The sequence below is a fragment of the Lagopus leucura genome, unplaced genomic scaffold (assembly GCF_019238085.1).
Source record: "Lagopus leucura isolate 7727_CA_CO unplaced genomic scaffold, USGS_WTPT01 Super-Scaffold_100024, whole genome shotgun sequence".
NCBI lineage: Eukaryota > Metazoa > Chordata > Aves > Galliformes > Phasianidae > Lagopus > Lagopus leucura.
Genome location: NW_024962276.1, coordinates 5241815 through 5257116, shown reverse-complemented (window position 1 = coordinate 5257116; position 15302 = coordinate 5241815). Strand labels below are relative to the sequence as shown.

The window sequence follows — 15302 nt, the reverse complement described above, 5'->3', positions numbered from 1 at the left end:
ATTTGGCATCAGCTCTTGCACACAGACTGTCTTGTTCCCAGCTGTGAGAGCAGCTTGCCTCGCTCAGAGTTCCCCTCGCTGGGAAAATGTACTTCTGCAAAGCAGAAGGTCAGCGTGACCGGGGGTGTGCTGAATGAATGCTCCCTGCCAGCAGTGAGCTGGAGGTGGTGGATGGAGGCGGTGGACTGGGGGCCTTGTGTGATCTCCTCTTGCCCAGCCCAGCAGGTCCCTGGTTAGGAAAAAGCACACCTGTTTTGCCCCGGAGTGCAAAGAGCAGCCAAGGGCTGTGCGAACACAAGATGCATGTGCTCAATCCAGCTTTGCTTCCACTTTATTTCTCTCGCAACAAGTTGAGCTTTAATTCCTGGTTGATGCTGTGCTCCCCGTGGCAGTGTACGGATGAAGCTTAGCTTGCTGTCGCAAGGGTATGTTGTTGATATCATAGGCCCTGCAACAAGAGGGGCACTGGGAGTTCCAGCACTGTGCTCAGCACTGTGCTTATGGGCTCTGTGTTTGCAGGGGAAGGCAACACCCTGCTGCTCAGGGCATCACTTACTCTGCTTCTTCTTTAGATATTTTTTTCCCCAAGTATAAAACTTCAGCAATCAGAGACACTATGGGGTCACAGTTTAGGCTGGCAGCTGCTGTCACAAAGCCATCCCTGGAAGAGAAAGAAGGATGCAGAGCTCCTTGGTGCACGTGACATAGCATAGCAGCATCCTCCTGCAGACAGTGGGCTGAGGAGAGCTTAGGGCAGGGGGACATGGGGCATCAGGCATGGGAGCAGTGGGGCAGAGGGAATGGGGGTGGGTGCCGGGGTCCCTGCATTGTTACACCACAGTGCAGCTCCACTCACTTAAGGTAGAAGATGAGGAACTTCTGTTGCTCCAAGCTGCCCTTCAGAACGGTGTCTGTGTAGCCCTTACCACAGCCTGCAGAAGATGGTCATGGGGTCAGGAAGCTCTGGTACAGCAGTGCCACCCACCCCACCTCAATGGCACCTGGAGTGCAGGAAGAAGGAGAGGGGATGTGACTCTGCATGGGGCTGGGAGCAGGCAGAGAGACTCTGGCCGAGCAAAGCTGACCCAGAGGAGCAGGACTGCACGTGGTCCCAAGTTCCTCCTTGGTTTGGAGAGGGACAACTGTGCCCTTTCATTCCTCTCTCTCTGCCCCATCCTACCTGCATAGTGGATACTTCTCCCAAGCATCGTGGTCCAGAAGAAGGGGACGGTGTGCAACTCCTTCTGTTTCTTCAACATGTTAAAGGCAGCGATGGAACCTGTGGCAACGGACCATCAGTGGGAACGTTTTTGTTTCCTGGAGGTCCTGAAATGGCTGCTGATTGTCTGAGGGGAGCTGGGAAGCACTGCCTCACCATGGGCCTCTGCCACCTGTTGGTGATGGATGCTGGAGTGGTTCCCATTGAGCAGCGCTACGGGAAAGGAGACAACATCCCCCCCAGCAAAGACGTTTGGGATGTTGGTTTGCATGTGCTAATGGGACAAAAAACCATTAATGCAACAATGAAAAGGAAAGGACTCAGAATTAGCTGTGGGTACTCAGCTGGCACGCACCAGGTCCACCAGGATGGCACCACTTTTGTCTTTGGCGATGGAGGTGCCCTTCAGAAATGAAGAGTTGGGGGTCACCCCTGCAAGGAAAGGAGTAAGGACAAATGCAGCAAGGCTCTGTGAAGGCAGGGAGTAATTTTGGCCCTGAAGTGAACGTGTGGCCTTGGTACTTCTCAGCCTGCCTGGACCAGGGCAGCCTACAGCAGTGACCAGGGCTGGTGCTGAGCTAACCCAGCGACAATAAAACCAGGACCCAGAACAAGGCGTGCTCTGATAACACAGCAGTGACCTACAGAGCTCAGCAAGCGTGCCAAAGTCATATCAAGGCTGTAAGTCATTCCTTTCCTCATGCCTATTGCTCATAAGCCCCTCAAGTGGGTGGGACCAAAAGGAAGGACTGGGTAATGAGAACAGACTGAGATGCTCTCCCCATTTCCAGAGCTGCCTCCCTCTCCAGCTGGGCTCACTTTACCTATTCCCACCACCACCACATCCGCAGGTAGTTTTTCTCCACTGGCAAGAATGGCTTCTGTGACCTGGGGAAGAAGCAAGGATCATTAACAAAGGGCTAAAAACTCTGTCCTCATCCCTGTAGCCTCTCCGCTGCCTTATTCTTTGCTCTCTATTGTCTTTCTCAGGCTGAGATGACCTTGTCCAGCTAATGTGTGTTGCTGGGAACGTAAGAGAAAATCAAGGAAAGCAGCATGCTGTTGCCCTCTGAGCTCAGAGCTGTGCTCAGTGCAAGGAAACATGAGGGTCTAGACATGGGAGGAGCTAGCCTAGGCATAGGCACTGGGATACACCTCAATTTGAGGGGGGTGTCCCCTAAAAATAGAAGTTCAGAGACCTCAGTGGCATGACTGACCTTTCCATCCTTCCCTTTCAGCTCACGGAGTTCTTTTTTCATGTAAAACTTGACTCCCTTACTTTGCAGCATCTGAAAAGGAAGAGGAAGCTGCTTTGAGTGTTCACTAGGAAATTCCAAGCTCGTAAAAACAGCAGCAGCATCCAGCCAGAACGCAGGCAGACAGCTCAGCTGCTGCTCCGTGCTGCAGGAAGGTTTTATTTGCAGGGTGCGCTGGGAGTCTGCCTCTGCTCTGCCATCCCAGTTAGCACCAGCATGAGATGGGGCTTAGGGAGGGATTGAGCTAGGATGTGTAACGTGTGCATGAGGGAAGCTGGGGGTTTACATGTGAGCTCTGAGCAAGGTGGCCAGGCGTTACCAGGCTGCAGTTCCTGGGTGGTGGTGGATAGCAGGGCTGTTTGGATAGCACTGGGTTTTCCTAACCTTCAAGACAACGCCTCCAACCTGAGGACCCAGCGTCTTCTGGAAAGGGAATTCATGTTTTTCCACCACCGAGATGACAGCAGCCTTGTCTGAGAGGAAGGCAGCTGCCTCCATTCCTGCAAGTGAATGGCATGTTCCAGGTAAGTCTGCTGCAAGTAGGAACCTGCACCCTCCTCCTGGGGAATCTTTACCCCTTCCAGACAAGAACAGATCTGATGGATTGCCAATGCTTAACTGCTTTTCTTTGCATTTATGGGCTGTTATATTTCACTTTGTTCTTGTGCACTATGGACCCAGTTATTAGGAAATACAAAGAGCAGCTCCTAGCTGCATAGCTTCCTTCTGTACCTTACCCCCTTGCTTCTGGACAGTCCAGCTCCTCTGACAGACCTTTTCACAAGGCACATTTCCCTCTGCCCTGGTCCAGGAACTGTATATGGCTCAAAGTTTCTGGCCATCAAGAGAAAGGTTCTGCTGTGTAACTCATAAAGCCCCAGGTACAGAACTCCGGTGTGGGACCAAGACAGGCAGTGGATGACTCCCTTCCCTGAGGACCTTTAATTTAAAAGCTCACACAGCAGAAGTGCATTTCAAGGCCCACTTTTTCAAGACCTAATAGCCCCTCCAGCGTGGTACCTACGAATGAAGCTCCTACAATCACAAGATTCTTCCCAGCTGCCAGCTCTAAGATCTTGCTAGAATCCTCTGGGGTTTGAAGATGACACACGTTCTGCAGGTCTGCACCTGGGACTTTGAGGAAGCTGGAGCTGAGAGAGAGAGAACCAAGGTATGGCTTATGATTGTAAATAAAACTGGGATGATAAGAAGGGAGCACACAACCCCATGCAGCCTCTTGGCCTTTTGATCCCATCATTTTCTATCATTTCCTACTGCCTCCCTTTTGTGTGTTTCTAGAAGAGCTCCAATCCCCACAAATGAACCATTTTGTCCCATCAGAAAAGGTGCATGTGACAAATGCTTTGTGCACTCACTGTCCGCCTGTTGCAATGAGCAGCTGGTTGTACTTCTGAGAGGATCCGTCCATGAAGCGAACCTTCTGCTTCTGGAAATCCACTGATGCTGCCTGCAGGAGACAGGAGGTAAAGATCAAGGAGGCATTTTCCTGGTCCACTTCTGTCCTGTTACATCAATTCTCTTCCTCATGGCAGGAAGAGAACCATCCACTGAGGACTGATCTCAGCTGCTTTTGCACCTCTTTCTCTGTCCAGAGCTCTATGCCATGAGCGCACAGGAATTCAGGTTTCCTCAGGTAGATGTCCTCAGCTTTTAAATTCATTTCCTGGAAGCAAAGCAGAAGTATGAAATAAAGCAGTTCTTACAGTCAGCAATGCTCTTGCAGTTTACTGGGAAGTAGGTTTGCATTAGAAGCAAATCCTGCGCTAGCACATCACGGCTACTCGCACTGTCCCATCCCCATCAGTTCCATGCTCCTCCTCAAAGTGGGAAGAACTCAGCCAGAGGATAAAACCATTTGCTAATGATGTACTCTGATCAAGAGGAAGTGAGACACTAGCTGGAAATGACACCCATTTTTCTTGCCTGATAGCTGCCTTGCCAGAATGGATCACCTGATCACTCAACCTGGTTCTGAGCATGGGCTGTGCCCCTAATTCACACACAGTACCCAGGCACAGTCCTTTCTCACCAACAAACCTTGCTCAGTTTGGACTTGTCATATGGAGCATGTTTCTCTTTGGTGGCCATGATGATCCTGCCAGTAAAGCCCTCTTGGCGAAGTGTCTCTGCACAGGTCAGGGCAGCCACACCTATGAGAGATGCTCATCTCAGCCCTGTTATGCATCACCGCAGAGTGGGAGGCAGAAGATGAGTCCTCCTTGGGGATGAGATTGGCAGCTCACAGTGTCTGTAGTGAGGATGTGGCACAGACCACTTCACTGACCTCCCCCCAGGAGAAGCATGGTGTTCCGGTTGAGAAGGCATCGTTTGCTCATGTCCTTCACCCTCAGGCTGCTTTCAAGATCCTAGAATAAAGTGAGAGATAATTAAATTGTACCCAACCCATGGTGCTGATGGTGCTTACTGGCAGCAGGTATGGTCAGTACCTTCTTTTTAGCTGTTACAAACACCTTTCCATCTTCCACTGTTACCTGGAGGGGGGGAAGAAGAGTACATTTATGCACTGTGCTTATGGGGTGGTGATAAGAGCTCTCGTGGGAGAGTCTGTTCAGATGGTGTGTTAAGAGCTTGTGCAGAACAAGTCTGGGGGTCTTGGTAACAGCGAGCTGTCTGGAAATTTGGGGTCTGTTTGGAAAAGGATGTAGGATGCAAGGGTGGAAAACTGCAGAAAGATAATGGAGCCCAGCTCTAAGGAGAGAGAATCAGCATCAACAGGAACTCATGGTCCTGATTTGTTGAGCTGTTGGAGGACAGCAAACTCTGATGCATCAAGAGCGGCACATAGGGTTTTTAAATGTCAAGTGAGTGCCTGTTGGTGCTGGGGAGCTCACGAGCTTTTCTGGCTGTGAGGGATATCGGGATGAGTTGATTGAAAGGTTCTATAGGATGCCTGAAGTCATTCCATGTGTAGCTCTGTGTGACCAGCACTGTGGCCAGGGCATGGCCTTTTCAATCGCCATGCTTGTAGGCAGTGGATAGCAGAGGGGACATGGACCAAGCAGGGGGGAAGAGACCAGATATTACCTTAAAGCAAGGCAGGCAGTCCAGAGAAGGGTACTCCTCAATATCTCCAGTTCGGATGTTGAAGCAGGAGCCGTGCCAGGGGCAGCGCAGCCTGTGCCCTCTCAAGACCCCTGCAATAGAACCCCCCTCAGCCAGTTGGTGAGAACTTCCCCCCCAGTATGGCTTCTCCCCACTGCCCCCCATAAGCACTACCTTTGCTGAGTGGCACGCCGTAGTGCGGGCACCTACTGCCCAGGGCACTGAACTCCATCTTGTTCCTCACCAGCAGCACCGGGTAACCAGCCACCATCACCTCGCAGAGTCTGGGCACGGCAGGGAGCGGGGATCAGCCCCTCACAGCCATGGCGATGCTCCCTCCACCAACAAGATGGCGGCAGCCAACATGGCGGCGGTTGCCATGGCAGCGCTGGCCCTGCGGCCTGCATGGCTCATGGTGGTGGGCTCTCCATGGGCTACTCACTCTCCATCCCCGATGTCGTCCTCCTTGCAGACCTCTGCAGTGACGATGTCATTGCAATCCATGTTGATGGACACAGGGAGGGGTCGGCCTCTGTGCCTCTGAGATCCCACCCCAAAATGTGCAGCCAGTGCCGCTCAGAGGGTTCCACGCTCAGCTGAAATAAAAAGGCTATGATCAGCAGAAAGTACACATTTTCCCTATTTTATTTCATTTTTTGGTCTCCCAACCCATCCATTCAGCCATTCTTTCTCTGATTTCAGCCAGCTCTTGTTTGCATATGGCAACCCATTGAACTCAGATCGTATTGTGAGTAAGCAAGGAAGGCTTCCAGCAGTTGTGCCAGAAATCAGTAAAATGATTTGAAATTATTTATGGCCACTCTGGGCATGATGCTGTCAACAAGGCTTGGGGTCTGCACCTCCAAAATCCCTCCCATGCTGGTGATGAGGTGGTACTGGGGTAAGTAAAGAAGGAATTAGGATAATAATCGTAATGAAAAGCAGCAATCCCTGCCTGAAGTTGATGAAGAAGGAGCAACAAATCTTGGTTCTTGCTGTTGCACGGCCCCTTGGCTGTTTGCTGTGTGTTTGGAGATTTTCCACTCTGTTTTGGAGGAAAAAAATGGAGATAGAAGGGCTGCTCGTGGCGTTCCCATAGGCAAGCGGATGGCAGACAGCAGCAACTTCACCACCAGCCCCAACACCTCAGCAAATTCCCCCATCACCACCCCTCATCCCAGGGAAAAGCTCTGACAGATACTCACAGCCTCGTCGGGAGCTGCCACCATCCATGTAGCTCTTTCCCGTCCGTGTGTCTGTCCCCAAAGCCAGCTCCCCCAGCCCACGCTGGGCGATGCTCTCGTGGCCGTGCCCACCACCCCCGGCCGATGGGCGGCAGCGGGGACGCGGTGTATCTGATTACTGCAATCACTCCACCACTTCATTCCTTTTTATTTATTGTTTTTTTTTTCCTTCCTAATTCAGGTTTAGAAACTGCTCGCCGAGGAATTAAGGGCAGTTAGGGCTGATGGGGCAGGTGTGGTCTGAGGGCTGTGCCGCTTCGGAAACAAACTGAGTCAATGCTGAGAAACTCCTCCTGTTTCTCAGTGGGAAGAGCTGTCGCTCAGTGCCCGCTGGTTTTGCTGCACTTTGCTCTGCTCCTGTGTGAGTGTGTGCTGGTTTCTGGGCGTCCCAGCACCGCTGTGTCCATGTGTGTGTGTTGCACGGGGTTGGGTGCTGCTGATGGTGCTATTTTTTGCAGCCGGGTGGGAGCTGTGAAAAAAATGGGAGTGACGCCTCCGCAGTTTGCGTCTCCTCCAGTTCTTATCTCTATTTCACAGTCAAGATGTTTCAAAACCTTTAAATATGCCTCGAAACGCAGAGTGGGGACTAATCCCCGGCTCTGTCATCATCCCCATTACAGGCAGCAGCATCCTGCCATGCAACGTGCTCCCAAACCCAGCGCAGGGGAGCTGAAAATCCTCCTGGAGATGGGCACAACCCTGAGAAGAGGATGTGCACGTGGATGCTCAGTAAGTGTACAACTGCACCCAGCAAAGTGCTCTGCTCTGTTGGGCCCACAGAGCAATAAGGACACTGGGTGCTGCGATGCCAGGAGCGCTCCCAGCCCATGGGTGCTGCACACCCACGATGAGTGCAGGTGCAGAGTGTTTTCTCGCAGTGCCAAAAAGCTGCTTTTGGACTCTGCCTTGCTGGCCAGGCGCCTGAGCGTGAAGCAATTTGGCTGCCAAACGGCCCTGTTTAAACTCCCTGTAATTATTCCCCGGGAGCGCATTCCCACGTGGAGAAGCGGCAGCGGCCCTCACAGAGGCATTCTCTGACTCAGCAGAAACGGCTGGGAAGTGTTTGCTCGGGGATGGGAGCTGCAGTGTGCAAAGGTACAGGGGTGAGAGCCAGGTGGGACACAGTGCTGCCTGGTGGCATTGACACAGTGGGGCTGAGAGGCTGCTGGATGCAACCCAACAGCCTGGCAAAGGACTCGAAAAGCAAAGCAGAATCCCCACCTCCGCTGGTGCAAAGGTGGCGGTGAAAGGATCTCGTCCCGCTCTGAAGGTTGGGAAGGGCGCTGAGCATAAAGGTTTGGGGTTGTTGTAGGATGCTGCTCTGACAGCTCACGCCTAGGAACATGCAATACATCCCTGGGGGACTCAGGGAATAGGATGTTATGCCATATTGGTAAGGTGCTCTGTAAGCATCTTTTGGCTCTTTGTTAGGCCTGTCCTCCCTTTGAGCCCCTGCTGCATGCTCTAGCATGCCATAATGCAGCTGTGGCTGTGCAGATGTGTTCTCACCCCCATCATGCTCACATTGGCCCTTCCTTGCAGCACACAGGGCTGAACACCTCCGAAGAACAGAGCGCAAGCGAGGTGGGGAGGCAGCAGAGCTAAAATGATTAATGGGACACTGTGCTCAGAGCAGCTTGGTTTGTGATATTAATAATGAGAGAATTCAGGAGGGAACATGCCCCGTGCCCAGCTGTGCAGCCGGCAGCAGCAGGAGCTGTGAAGTTCTATTTGCAATGCAGGAGTGATTGAGTGGGCTCTGCAACATGCCATGTGCAAGGAGAGAGTGCTTGCACCTCGCAGGGCTCATTCTGAACCTGTGTGAACTGCAAAAAAAATTAAAAAAAAAAACACCAAAAACATAGGTTCATAAATACCCCATAACAATGTCACCAGAAAGCACATCAATATCTGTCAGATATGGCTTCAGGTATGGCTTAAGCTTGAAAATTGTAAACCCGGCGCAGAAAGCATATTTAGCTTACAGGGGGAGAAGCATGAAAAAGGAAATATTTAGTAGGAATTGATTTGCTCATAGGGTAAAAATCATTATCTGTGCTGTTTCATGTATTCTTCCTGAGCATTCAGGTCTGGTAGGGCGAATTCTGGGCTTTACCACTCACCATCAGGTAGAAAGGGAGGGATGAGTGGTGGATGCAGAGCTTTCCTGCATCATTTGACTTCCTATGAGCCAGCAGAGCAGTGACACACTTTGGAGAGGATAGAAGATGACAACTAATTATAATCTGCAAGCCAAGAGAAGCAGACAGGCTTTACACCTTTCCGGCTGGAGAAAAGCAGATGAAGGGAGCAAAGCTTCCCAACAACGGGAGCAGGGCTTTGGCCAGAGGGACTTGGGGTGTCAGGAGCTGCTGTTGTGAAGTCCCTGCCGTGGGACAAGCTGTGTCCCCACAGCGTTATGGGATGGCCGAGTCCCCTAGGGAGTCCCTGCCCTGCTGGGAGCGGTGCGGTGTGAGCTGACCCGGCGCAGAATGAGGCTTTCGAAGGAACTGATGGAAAACTTCGCTAAATCTGGGTGAAAAAAAGGCCATATCTCCAAATAAGGTGCGGATGGATGCTGAGCGCTTTCGGAGCGCGTCGCCGCGAGCGGCTGTTCTGCGGGTGTGCGGGGACCTCTGGCGGCAGCGCCTGTCCCTGCCCGAGCCCGGTGCGGGTGCGGGGCACGGAGGGCGATTTGGGCTCCGATCCGGCGTCAGAGGATTGTTTGCAACCGGACTTGGGAACTTCTGTCACTCAAACCATCTCTGGTTAATGGCATCGCTGCAGAAAGAGGGAGAAAAGCATTATCAAGGCTGAAAACAGGGGATTTGTAGGAAATCCCACGGCAAGTCTTTGGAAAATCAAGGAAAACCTAAAAAGCTAAAAGTAGCTGGAAGATAGAATGTGTGTGGCTGCTGGTGGTGCTTCTGCAGTGGGATCAGAGCCCCGCAATCAGAGATGCTATTATCAGAGCTTAAATTCCTTCCACGAGGAAGTGGCCATGAGAGCCCTCCAGCGCCCGGAGACACGCTCACTGTTCCTGAACGGGGCCAAAGTGTTTCATAACCCAGAGAACAAAGCAGCACGTGGGGCAGCGTCACAACCAGGACAGGCAGTGCCAGACCCACAGCGTTGCAGGGGCCGGGGCACTGCAGGGTCAGAGTTTCCCCTTGGAAACAGACAGCTTTTCTGAGGCTAAAACACTGTCAGTAAATGATTTTCCTACTTGGTAGCCCAGCGGGTGTGCAGCTCCATCTGGGCGTAGGCAATGCACCCATCCCTCTGCATCCCTTAATGCTAAGCAGAATGAGCTCTGTGCTTGGCTTTCCCACTGCTGATTAGCCTGTGTGATCCCTCTGTCCTAATGCATGAGGTTATATATAACCTCCTGTGGATTACTCCAAGCTGTGTCTCCCCCTCCACTCAACTGTGATAAAATTCCTTTGTCTTTCTGGCTTTTAAGCAAATTTCTGCAGCACGAGATGCTCTCCTGTCAGCAGGGACTATCTCACCCCTTTCCCTTGACACTGATTTATTCCCTCTGCAACATCTCTCCCATCAGCCCGTCACTTGTTGCAGTTTCAGTGCCTGTTGCCCCAGACAGAGCAGTGACAGTGAGCTCAGACTCCACGCTTTTTGTACTTAAGCAAAAAGAACAGATGATCTCCTCTCAGATTAATACCTCAAAGGAGAGGCAGCCCCTGACATCACCCAGTGTGCATGCAGTGATTCATCTGAATAAGGTCTGCGTGGCATCCTCGCTCCTGGCGGAGACATCAAAAAGCAACAAGAGATCATCAGATCACGAGCAGCAGGAAAAGCAGTGCCGTGGTGGGATGGAGCTGAGGAAAGTGTGGGTATGTGACCCTGAATTTCTACACGGAGCAGATCTGGATTGCCTCGAGAACAGGGAGCTGCTCGTGGGATGGGATGTAGGACAAAGGGATGGAGGGCAGCAGTGTGGTGGATGCAGCATTCATATTTCTTTTTTTGGCAGAAGGACTGGAGCTTTTTGGTCAATAAACCCACAGAGAGATGTGGTGTTTGCATAGAATCTGTGCCCATGGTGAGGGATGGTACAGAGGGGAAGCACCAGGAATACTTCGGGGTGAAGCATTGGGGGTGGATGTTGTTAAGTCCCCTGGTGCCATTGGGGTGCAGGAGGAAGGAAGGTGGAGGCAGGATGAGGAAGGTGTCCCTATCTCCCAGTCTCCCCCTCTCCAGATGTTCCTGTCTCCAGATATCCCCATCTCCAGGCATCTTCAGCTCCTAGCATCCCCACCTCCCAGTGTCCCTGTCTCCAGGTGTCTCCAGCTCCTGCTGTTCCCCTTTTCCAGACGTCCCCCTCTCCAGATATCCCCATCTCCAGGTGTACTCATCACCCGCTGTCCCCATCCCAGCGTCCCCATCTCCAGATGTCCCCACCTCCCGGTGTCCCCAGTTCTGGTGCCGCGATCCCCAGCTCCTCTCTTCACTTTCATTCTCGCATTTCCCTCTACTCACTTCCGGACCGGGACACGGCGATACCCGGTAACGACACCCGATTACACGGCGATACCCGGTAACGGGGCGAGGCGATGCGATGCCTGGGGCGGTGCCGGTGCCCGGGGCGGAGGCTACGGGGCGAGGCGGAGCCGTCGGTCAGCGCATTCGGTGCCCCCCATGGGAGACAACGGATGCCCATGGCTCTGGGGCCGGACTTGCTGCTGGTCGCCGGTTCTTTCGCCGCTTTCCGCTTGTTGAACCGCGGGGTGGAGCGGTTGATGCCCCCGCCGCCCTCGGCTCGGCGGAACCGCTGGAAGTGGCGGAACATCTGGACGTCGCTGGCACACAGCGTGCTGAGCGGCGGCGGGGCGCTGGTGGGGTGAGCAGCCGGGATCTGACAGCGAGGGACCGCGATGGGAACGTAGGGCCGAGGGGACAACGAGGGAGGTTGTGCGTATGGGGAGGGGGAAAGGGCGTCGGGAGGGCTTTGGGGGAGGGGGAGGGACGGGGTGGATGGAGCCCTAGGGGGTGCTGGGGAAGGATGGATGGGATCCTAGGGAGTAATGGGGATGGGGTGGATGGGGTGGTGCTGAGGAGAAGATCCTAGAGGGAAATGGGATGGGGTGGATGGAACCGTAGGAGGGCAGGGTGGAGAAGGGATGGATGTGGAGATGGGGAAGTAATCTGGGGTACAGAGTGATGGAGGAGGAAATGAGGGGTGCAAGGGGATACTGGGGTAGCAGGCGATAGGAAGACTTGTGGAGGACAGGAGGATAACATGGCTATGGGGGGAGGCAAAGGGGAAAGAAGGGTTCTAGGGTGTCAGCAGTGCCCACTGAGCAGAGTGGAAGGAAGCCTTGAGGGCTTCCTCAAGGGAAGGGAGCCAAAGGCACTGCCTGGCACTCACAGCCCATCTCCCCACAGGTTCTGTCTCTACCCTGGGCTGCACGAGGATCTGGTGGGCACACATCCACCTGGGGCACACAGCCTGGTGGCCGTGTCTGTAGGTGAGATGGGGGAACGTGGTTCTGGGGGTCCCTGTTGGTGCCTAATGCCAGCCCCCCACCCACGTCCCGGGCAGCGACGTCTCAGGCACCACAGACAATTGCCTTATTCTTGGCAAGGACAGAGGCTCCTTTTTGTGCCCACACATCCAGAGCTGGGAGGTACTGAGCTGCCCATCACCATCCTCATCGGGCAGCCAGGGCTTGGAGCATCCCAAAATTGTCTGTGATATGTGATCGGTGTGGCTTCCCTGCAAATCCATGTGCTGAACTTGCTAGGAGTTTTGAGTCCCATAGCCATTCCTCTCTTTGTAACCTTGTGTTTCTGTCACCAGCCATGTGGTCAGTGCTAGCAAGATCCCCACCACCGCTATGGCTCAGCAAGGAGGTTTAAGTACATGAAATGCTGATGTGGGGTTGTTCTGGTGGCAGTAAATCCTCCATGCCGCAAGGAATTGGGATCCAACCCTAGGGTACTAACACGGGTGAGGGTACAAGTGCTGCCCTACAGACCTTCCTGGCCACCCCCTTCCTTGCTTATAGCCTCTCCGTTCCCAGGTTATTTCCTAGAAGACTTTGTGGACATGCTATGCAATCAGAAACTCCACCAGTCCTGGGAGCTGCTCTTCCATCACTCCGTGGTGAGTCTGCTGGGTGGGAGTGGGTCTGGGGAACACCCAGGGAGATGGTAAAGTAGGAACAGACAGATCCATTACCTTAATTTTCCAGCAGGCTGCAGGGGGCACAGGATTCTGCAGGGCCCAGGCAGGGAAAACAGGAGAGGTGGTGGTGGGACGCAGCTGGGGGAGGCGATTTTCAGCCCTGCAACTCTGCAACTCATGAGTCAAAAGGTCATCCACACAATAGAGCTAATTCAGGCTGAGACAGTGATTTAGCAAGCAGATAATCTCATTATAGAACCAATACACAGAACAGCATTAATGGTATAAACTGAAGAAAAGTCTGAGTGGTGTAAGGCACAGGCAGGCAGAGCCTGTCCCCTGTCACCACAGGGAGGATGCAGGGCAGGAGTTGTACCCGCTCTGCCCCCACAGCTCCATCCTGAGGCATCCCAGAGCTTCCTGATGGGAGTTCACAAGGGCTGTCATGCAGCAAAGCCATTTAATCCTTGCAGTGTACCTGTCTCAGGGAGGATTTCTGAGCCAGCAGCAGCTCTAGCCCTGGGCTACATGTCTCCCTCCCTACTGCAGTGTGCAGAAAAACCTGCTGGGCCACCATCCACTGCATGCCCCAGGCCATAATGGCAGGGTTAGGGCTGGCTGTTGGATTTCCTCTTTCAACCTGGAGTTTATAGAAGTGTTTTCCACTTGGCCTGCTGGAAAATAGCAACATTCTAAGGTTTTGTGCAATGGTGAGGAGACTTTATCTTGTTTATGGGGCTGCAGAGCTGTGTGAAGTGGTGACCAGTGGCTTGGCTCCAACATGACAACTGTTTCCAGCTCTGCTTCACCACTGTGCCTGAGCATGAAGGGCTGCACAGCAAGCAGTGCCTGTGCTCAGCCTCTCTTCTTTCTCTTTCCCAGGTGATTGTCTGCTTTGGCATTGCAGTGCTGCTCCATCAGTACGTGGGTTTTGCCCTCGTGGCCTTACTGGTGGAGATTAACTCCATCTTCCTCCACCTGCGCCAAATCCTGCTCATGGCCGACCTGGTGCACACCGCCTGCTACCGCCTCAACAGCATCATCAACCTGGGCACCTACGTGGTGTTCCGCATTGCCACGCTGGCCTGGATGACACATTGGCTGTTCCTCAACCGGCAGCACGTGCCCCTGGCCACATACACTGTGGGCACAGTTGGCATGGCAATCATGACCCCCATGAACATCATCCTCTTCTATCGCCTGCTACGTAGTGATTTCTTCAAGTCCAGCCGGGACACGCGCAGGGAGAAGGAGAAATAGCATGGAGCAGCTATGAGCTCATGGAGGACAGCAAAGAGCTGGTGGGGAATAAGAATGGCTATTTCAGTGTTGCTTGGACTTAAGGTTGTGGATCCTGGGCAGAGAAGGTGCTGGTGGACCAGGCGCTGGGGCTCTGCTCTCCAGCACCTTTGGATGATGTGGTCGAACAACCAGGAGCTGCTCAGAGAAGCTCTGAAGGCTCTAACAGCGCTGAGACACCACTGAGAAGGGAGCAGGGAGAAGAGCATTGTTTCCCCATCGCTTTTCTGGATATGCAAACACCACTGTGAGTTTCTAACCTCTTAGGTGCTGCACCCTGCAGGGTCCTATTGCCTAAGGGACTCTGTGCTACCTCCAGCACTTCCCATGGGAAAGCACCAGGCAAGAGAAGCTCCAAGGCTTTGCCCTTGAGGCCAGGGCTGGTAAAAGCCAAATCCTGCACCCATCCCTGATGAGATTGTGCCAGGTGAGAGATGAAGGCTTGGACTTGTCCTTGTCAGATGCTGCTGGCGCTGGACTAGGGACAGTGGGAGCCATAGTGCCATACTTGGGGACTGCTGCTAACTTCAGACAACTGGAGATTTTCTAGTGTTGTTTTCTTCCCAGATCTATTAAGTCCCCATAAATGAGTGTGGGAATGTGTGAGCTGCAGACCAGGATGGTGTGTGATAGTTGTTTCCCGTGGATGTTTTCAGATGGGCCAGATATGGGCATCTATGAGGAACCAGAAGTCCTGCTGCAGAGCCCGGTGTAATGCTCTCAAGCAGCAGCAAGAGCTCTTACTAACACAGGCTTTCAATAAATAGCAAATGAAAGAGCTCAAGTGGAAGAGGCTTAGAGGGAAAGAAAAACTCTGCATCTCAGCTTGCTCCAGAGGTGTCACTGGCTTCCTGTCCTCCATCTCCTTGCTCTGGGATAAAAACACACAGTGTGCTGGCTCATGCCTGATGCTGTGTGCAGTAAAGCGGGGCAGCTTCCTGGTGCAAGGAATTGGAAGGTTTGAATGCTGTTTCCCTTTACATTTCCCACTGATTCCCATACACAGAACCCTTCCCATCAGCCTAGCAGCATGTATGAGCCCACCTCGC

General features: G+C 53.1%; 2 protein-coding genes across 3 annotated transcripts; one reads left to right on the top strand and one right to left on the bottom strand.

Annotated features, from left to right (window-relative positions):
* Window positions 1–319: 319 nt before the first annotated feature.
* On the bottom strand, window positions 320–6141 carry LOC122184729 (apoptosis-inducing factor 3-like). The gene is made up of 18 exons (XM_042879921.1): window positions 6002–6141; window positions 5734–5843; window positions 5542–5651; window positions 4944–4988; window positions 4781–4862; window positions 4534–4646; window positions 4073–4159; window positions 3852–3943; window positions 3496–3626; window positions 2860–2975; window positions 2437–2508; window positions 2044–2107; window positions 1575–1651; window positions 1376–1493; window positions 1181–1279; window positions 857–932; window positions 557–661; window positions 320–448 (listed from the first exon to the last, which is right to left on the bottom strand). Exons 1-18 carry the CDS (start codon window positions 6061–6063, stop codon window positions 358–360), a joined length of 1650 nt encoding a protein of 549 aa, XP_042735855.1. The 5' UTR covers window positions 6064–6141; the 3' UTR covers window positions 320–357.
* Window positions 6142–11179: 5038 nt separating this feature from the next.
* On the top strand, window positions 11180–15031 carry TLCD2 (TLC domain containing 2). 2 transcript variants are annotated; one of them, XM_042879922.1, is made up of 4 exons: window positions 11180–11735; window positions 12213–12295; window positions 12851–12933; window positions 13837–15031. In XM_042879922.1, the coding sequence occupies exons 1-4, from the start codon at window positions 11386–11388 to the stop codon at window positions 14212–14214; spliced, it is 894 nt and encodes a 297-aa protein (XP_042735856.1). In that variant the 5' UTR covers window positions 11180–11385; the 3' UTR covers window positions 14215–15031. The 2 variants fall into 2 exon arrangements, with proteins under 2 accessions (XP_042735856.1, XP_042735857.1); XM_042879923.1 differs by having other exon boundaries at window positions 11193–11667.
* Window positions 15032–15302: the final 271 nt, after the last annotated feature.